The sequence below is a fragment of the Chelon labrosus genome (assembly GCF_963514085.1).
Source record: "Chelon labrosus genome assembly, chromosome: 8".
In the NCBI taxonomy this organism is placed as follows: Eukaryota; Metazoa; Chordata; class Actinopteri; order Mugiliformes; family Mugilidae; genus Chelon; species Chelon labrosus.
This window is the reverse complement of record NC_140358.1, coordinates 25,900,392-25,906,629: the sequence shown is the minus strand read 5'-3', so window position 1 is coordinate 25,906,629 and position 6,238 is coordinate 25,900,392. Positions and strand designations below refer to the sequence as shown.

At 47.8% G+C, this 6,238-nt stretch overlaps 1 protein-coding gene across 2 annotated transcripts; it reads right to left on the bottom strand.

Annotated features, from left to right (window-relative positions):
- Positions 1–309: 309 nt before the first annotated feature.
- On the bottom strand, positions 310–5,410 carry spry1 (sprouty homolog 1, antagonist of FGF signaling). Of its 2 annotated transcripts, none has more exons than XM_084549460.1 (2): positions 4,671–5,410; positions 310–3,005 (listed from the first exon to the last, which is right to left on the bottom strand). In XM_084549460.1, the coding sequence occupies exon 2, from the start codon at positions 2,953–2,955 to the stop codon at positions 1,882–1,884; it is 1,074 nt and encodes a 357-aa protein (XP_084405586.1). In that variant the 5' UTR covers positions 2,956–3,005; positions 4,671–5,410; the 3' UTR covers positions 310–1,881. The 2 variants fall into 2 exon arrangements, with proteins under 2 accessions (XP_084405586.1, XP_084405587.1); XM_084549461.1 differs by lacking the exon at positions 4,671–5,410 and adding an exon at positions 3,341–3,374.
- Positions 5,411–6,238: the final 828 nt, after the last annotated feature.

Here is a 6,238-nt window from a genome sequence, read left to right as displayed (position 1 = left end):
CCCCCCCTCTTCCCCAAGAGCACAACTGTTGGCATTTCTGGCTGACCAACCCACGTCCAAAGTGATGATCTCATCCCCTGGGGGCCCCGGAGGTGGAGAAGTGCGTGGGTGTCAGTGGTGGTGGTGGTGTAGGGTCAGCGGACTTCCCAAGTGATAAATTCACTGACAAAAAGAGTCGGGCCAAATGGGAGGCGGTGGTGGTGGGGTGGGGGGTGTAGGTCAGGGTGGGGGCTGGAATTGGCCCCTGTCATTGCCTTTAGTGCAGGAACCACGCCATAAAAGCCCAGCATTGATAGCCCCCCGGTTTATTATCTTTGAACAGGTGGCCCCGGCCACTCGTAATGGTCGCTCCAGTTTCTGGAGGCGAAACACACACACACATTTTTTGGGAACATCCCGATCCGGGGCCCGCGATTAAAGCCCGGGGAATAAACTAGCAGCAGCAGCAGCAGCAGCAGCGCATAGTTTAGCGGTGACTTGTTGGCGCAGCGCGGCTTCAGAAGGGGAGCTACTTCCTGCGAGCATAACTCATGGAAAACGCGGAGGCTCTGTTGATGCTAGCAGCTTCGGGGCTAATCATGTCAATGACCTGTATTGTTTAGCTTTCAAGGTTACCGAGGAGAATCGCAGCAAAAGGAGCCCGGCAAGAATGTAAACAGTCGCGTTTTGAGCTACAAGCTGTTTCTACTCGCTGCTTGATTTTTTTTTTTTTTTTTTTTTTTTTTTTTAAACCCAGGAATTCCTCACACCCAGCGTGAACACACACACACACACACACACGCATGCATGCATGCTTGCACACATGGAACAGTGATTTGCTGTTCACCACCAAGAAAGCAGATCTTTCACTCCTCCAGCCGGTTGTTCCTCCAGCAAGGGGCAATCAAGACACCAGACAGCGCTTATGTTTTTTTTTTTTTTCATTAATTAATATATTTTCTGCATTAAAGTTAACATAGTTTTCTTTTGTGCCACCCTTTAATTTTTTTCAGTAAGTATTTGATATTTTGTTATATTCAGAAATGAGTAAATTTAAGACTGTCTCTTGCAATAAATATCATAAAATAATAGAACTTCACATAATAAATATTTTTTTTTTTACAACAAAAAAAAATGTTTTAAACAGACATTTTTTTTTCCTTTTAAAAAATAGCCAGAATTCCTCTTATGGATTTTTGAGCATACAATTTACACAAAAATAAAAGAGAAAAAAAACAAAAAAAAAAACATGGGAGAATGCCACAGAATGAAAAGTTCAGACGGGTGGAAGGAGAGAAACATATCCAAGTGGAGAATACTATGAGATGGATGTGCTTTCATTAATGCAGCATGAGCATAGGAACCACGGTTTTAGTGTGGCAGCAACCAATAAATTCAAACATACCTGCTCGCTATGAATACCAGGTAACAGCTACATAATTGCCCTATAGTAGATCGTCCTTCACAGATTTGGTGAGAGGCAGCCCCCTCGGCCGGGCACACAGGCCCAGAGGAAACTGCCTACCTAAAACGGAAGAAAAACTTTTCCATATATATTTTTATATATATATATATATCTATATATATATATATATAAAAAATAGTGTTAATGAGGAGCTGAGGACAGACATATAAACAGTTAAGGCAAACACTGGTCTGTAAAAACATGGTCCTGATCCAGAGAAAATAAAAAATAAAAATAATTGAGTGGTTTTCGTTTACTCCTTTGCTTAGCTCCTTTAGGGTTCTGCAGCGAGGAGGGGAGGTGGCTGGGAGGTGCTTTAGAATGTTTGATAAACATTAACTTGTGACTATCATCATCAGTATCATTGTCATCGTAAGATCCACGTCGAGAGTCTCCCCTCACGCACGCACGCGACCGAACACGCAGGAAGGAAGCGATCAGGAAGGTTTCTCCTGGGTCTGTGGGGCCCAGCTCTCCAGTTTACAATAGACAGTGTTGGAGTTCTTGCAGCGGCAGCCAGGCCTGTTGACCCGGTCGTAGCAACCCTGGCACGCCTTCAGACAACCCTTGACAGGTGGGTAGCATAGCAGACAGGGGAAGAGTACCGACATTAATCCCATGCACAGGAAACGAGAGCAGCAGTGGGAGCGTGACAGCGAGCAGGGGTGGTCAGCGCACGAGTCCCCCTCATCGTCATTGGAGCAGTGGTAGAAGATGCCCTTAACCAGGCACATGCATGTGCCGTGCTCCAGCGCGCTCTCAGCAGAGCAGAGGCACTGGCCGTTGCACGCCAGACACGAAGGCAGGCTCCTGGGAGCCGTGCATTCGCTGCACTTGCACTTCCCACAGCGCTCGCAGATGAACTGGTGCCCGGCAGTCACCACCCCTTTGCCCGAGCCAGAAAAGTCTGATTTCCCTTTGGCCTGGGGCTTGAGTGGAGCCTCTAGTGGAGGCTGGTGGAAGTGAGGTCCCTGCTGGGGCTGTAAAAGGGCCTTGGGCTTGGGCTGAGTCCGAACAGGCCGATCTGCTCGGTGGTGGTGCTGTAAGTTCATGCCGGGCCTGGTCGGGGGCGAGCGTGCCAAGAGTCCCTGCTCAGAGGAGGCGCTGCTGTTGCTCCCTGAGCTGGCGGCACTTCCTGTGCTTGTGGAGCGGCTGAGCCCCGGCGCCCGGGACCCGCCGCACTGGTGTCCTCCGGCCACGACCACCACGCCACCCCCATGATGATGGTGACCTGACGGCCGGTGCTCATAATTGTTGTTCACATTGACGAGGATGACCTCGTGAGTCCTCTCCTGCTTGTCCTGCGGCCTGGGGGCCATGCGGGGCGCCGGGGGCCTCCGCACCACCGAGGGCCCCTCCGTGTACTCGTTGCTGGAGCGGGTGGCCTTGATTTGGTACAGGGAGGCATGCTGGAGATCCCGCTCGTAATCCGACCTCTGCCGGCTCTCTAGGGAAGGCTGCTGGATCACCACTAATGAACCGCCGGGGCCATGTTGACTTTGGAGCTCCATCTGGGGGGATCACCACTTCCGACATTCACCGTGGACATGCATCGGAAAACCTGCCACACAGAGGGGAGGGTGGGGGGGAGAGGACAGAGGCCGGGGAGAGACAAAGGAGAGGCGGGGAGGGAGGAGACATCATCAGAGGGAGCTCAAACACGGCATAACCAGGAAACACAAACTGTCCTGGTGGAAGATCAACACAATTCCCAGGAGCGCTCAGATTCAAAACCAGTGAAAACTAAACCTCAGCGTCATCGTTCTCAGCAGCACAACACGAACTACTGTGCAGACGTACGAAGCTGAACAGAGATTATAACTTAATGTGAAATAAGTAAGCTGTGTATTTTAGCGTCTGCATTGCTCTTTGGCTGTTTGGTTAATCCACACTCACTGTTTTCATCCTGTCAACATGACAATATGTCACTTTTGATCCCGTTAAGTGAGGCAACCCGGAGGGGGGGGGGGGGAGAGAGGGAGGGAGGGGGAGTTGCAGAAAAAAAAAAAAAGTTGACTATTAACAAGACTTTTTGTACCTTTCTCCCCAATACGCACACATCTAAACTTCAGCAGGCCCTACAAATACTTCCCCTCCTCATTTACATTTGTATGACTAGTTAACATTTAAATGCACCGCGGCGACGAAATGAGGACACGATCCAAGGGAACTAAATGAGCTGCCTCACTTAGTATTCTATTACTACACACCGAAAAAAAGGGGGTTTCAGGGAAATGGGGACAAAAGTGGAAGCTAAAAAAAAAAAACTTAAGGTCAGAGCAAAGTTCCGACAAAATACTAAACTTTGGTTTTAGGGAAAAGAAAAAAAAAAACGCACGGAAATTCTGTCCGGATTAAAACGTCGCCTCACGCTGCAGAAAGACGCAGTTTATGGAGTTAATATGGCGCATATGATCGCCTCGTATGAGCGCGTTTAAAACGTAAATAGCATCATGAATTTGGTTTTTGAGTCTTCGGGGATGTTAGGGAGCAAAGGCGACCTGCAGGAGGCCGCAACCTATAGAGTTTGTAATAAATAAATAAATAAATAAACTTAAAGGCTGTCTGTCCCTTAGAGGACGCGTTAAACTTGGGAGAGAAAAAAACGCAGCGAGTCACAAAACTATCGATTTTGCAGCTTTGTAAATAAACAAACGTGTTTCCTAAAAAAAAAAAAAATTGTGCGCACTAGATATAAGCGGCACAGGACGCGTCCAGGCGAGGAGACGTCGTGCGCAGCAATAAAAGCTGGATCCTATAATAAAAAAAAGCAAAAACGCCTCGGAGCCAGAGATCAGGAGACATCGGGGGACGCATCCAAACAGACGGGGAAAACTTATGAATGAAAACAACCGCCGCGGGGGGAGGGGTGTTTGTTACAACACAGCCACGGAGCGAGACAGGCAGGCAGGCAGGCAGGCATGGAGATCCATCATCTTCGCCAGCTAATCGCGATCAATTCAGCCCCACTTGTGCAGGGTGTTTATTGGGGAGGGGGGTGGTTGTTGTTTTTTTTTTGTTTTTTCCTTCCTGAGCCGAAAGCGCAGAAAGTGACACGGGAAGTCCGGGGTCTTGTGCACAACTGCCGAGAAAACATTTCTATATCGCTGCTGCAGCGGCGCTCGCCGGATCGCCTAGTGCTCTGCTACATGGGAGAAACGCGCAGCGCGGAAAGCCAAAACTAAAACACGCGAAACAAGTGTGAAATGGTGAAGGAGGTGCGTACCTATATGCAAGCATCCATAACGTCGAATCCATCAACCAAACAGACTAGCAAAACTCCATCCAAAAGGGGAAGGGGCAATGTCCAAGCGCAGACTGTGAGGTCTAATGCATAATATTCAAGTCTGTTAATCCAAGTGCGAGTGTATCCCTTTGCGTTATTCCCTTTTTCTTGGTTAGTTCAAGCCTGCGGGTTACGCACGCATTCGTCCCAGCGTAAAACCAAGTAAATCCACGGCGGAGCTCTTGATGAAGAGCGCAGGGAGGGAGGGAAGTCACCAGGGGAACTGCTGCGCACTTTGGAGGCCGATCTTCAGCAACGGCAACACGGCCCAGCTATAGAAGTCCCGTAGAAGCAGTTGTAAAAATAAAAAATAAAATCGTCTCGGAGCGGAATAAAAAAAATAAAACCGAGCGTGCGTAAATCCAAAAGAGATCCCCTCTCTCTCTCTCTCTCTTCGAGTTATCTGCTGAGCTCTGGCTGTTACTTCTTTTTTGTTTTTTGTTGTTGTTGCTGCGGGGGAATCTGCGCTCTTGTGCACGAAGCGTCGTCGGGTCGCAGACAGCAGCGGTGCGCTCTCTCCAGCTCTGCGGGCCTGTTCAGCACTGAATGAATGGGAACGCAGGGCTTAGTGTTTGCTCGACAAGCCAACTCCCATTGGCCATTCACTCCACTGAAAAAGGATACATCGCATCCGCTCCTGATTCATTGGGCAGATGTGGAAGGCCGGGCGATAGAGATGTGTGCGCGAGTTAAGGTGGAACGGCTTTTTATCCCGCGTTGCCTCAGACGAGGGGGGCATGGGAAGAAGAAGTCAAAAAAAAAAAAAAAAAGTACGAGTTTCCGTTCTTGTGCGTTATGAATAGTGACGTGAATGTTGTTAATGTGACTAATGGTGATGTCACAAACGCCCCGTTTATTTATATTTCTGCTGATTTGTCATTTCTGGGGACAGAGGTCACACGTACACAAAAGCAAAGCCACAAATATAAGAGCAAATACAGAATTTGGATACGTGTTTCTCTGCTTCTCATGATCCATATAAAACACAATTATCAGTAAAACATGCTGCTGCTGCTACTACTACTACATTAATTGTAGCTTAATAGAGAACTGCATATGCCTGTATTGACCAGGAACAACTATTCATATGATCCTAGAAGCAAAAACTAGAAGTCTAAACTTATAAACTGTCTAACAAACTGTAAAAATTCAGTTGTTACTCGAGCATGTGATTGAGAAATGAGGAGTCTTTAATGTCAAAGAGCCTAAAATATTCAGTGTTTGACTAAAATTAGATGAGATTGATTAAAAGTGGCTCCCGAACTACGCCCTGATGTACTCCAGGGGGGTTTAAGTTGATCAGAATAACCCCTTTAACTTGTGTCCACGTACATTCCCTCGTTATTAAAGTCTTCATAAATAATTAGAGTTCACTTGGAGTCTATAAAAAGGCCCCGCTGGTGCTGGAGCCCCTCTTTGGAAAGTTGTGTTTGAACACAGCTGTGTGCTTTTACCAACAATTCAGGGAGGAAACATCAACAGGATGTCCTCTGTCCTCTCCGGAATGT

Bases quoted from the DNA above. Each gene is read 5' to 3' on its own strand.
- spry1 (XM_084549460.1), bottom strand. From the start codon at position 2,955: ATGGAGCTCCAAAGTCAACATGGCCCCGGCGGTTCATTAGTGGTGATC.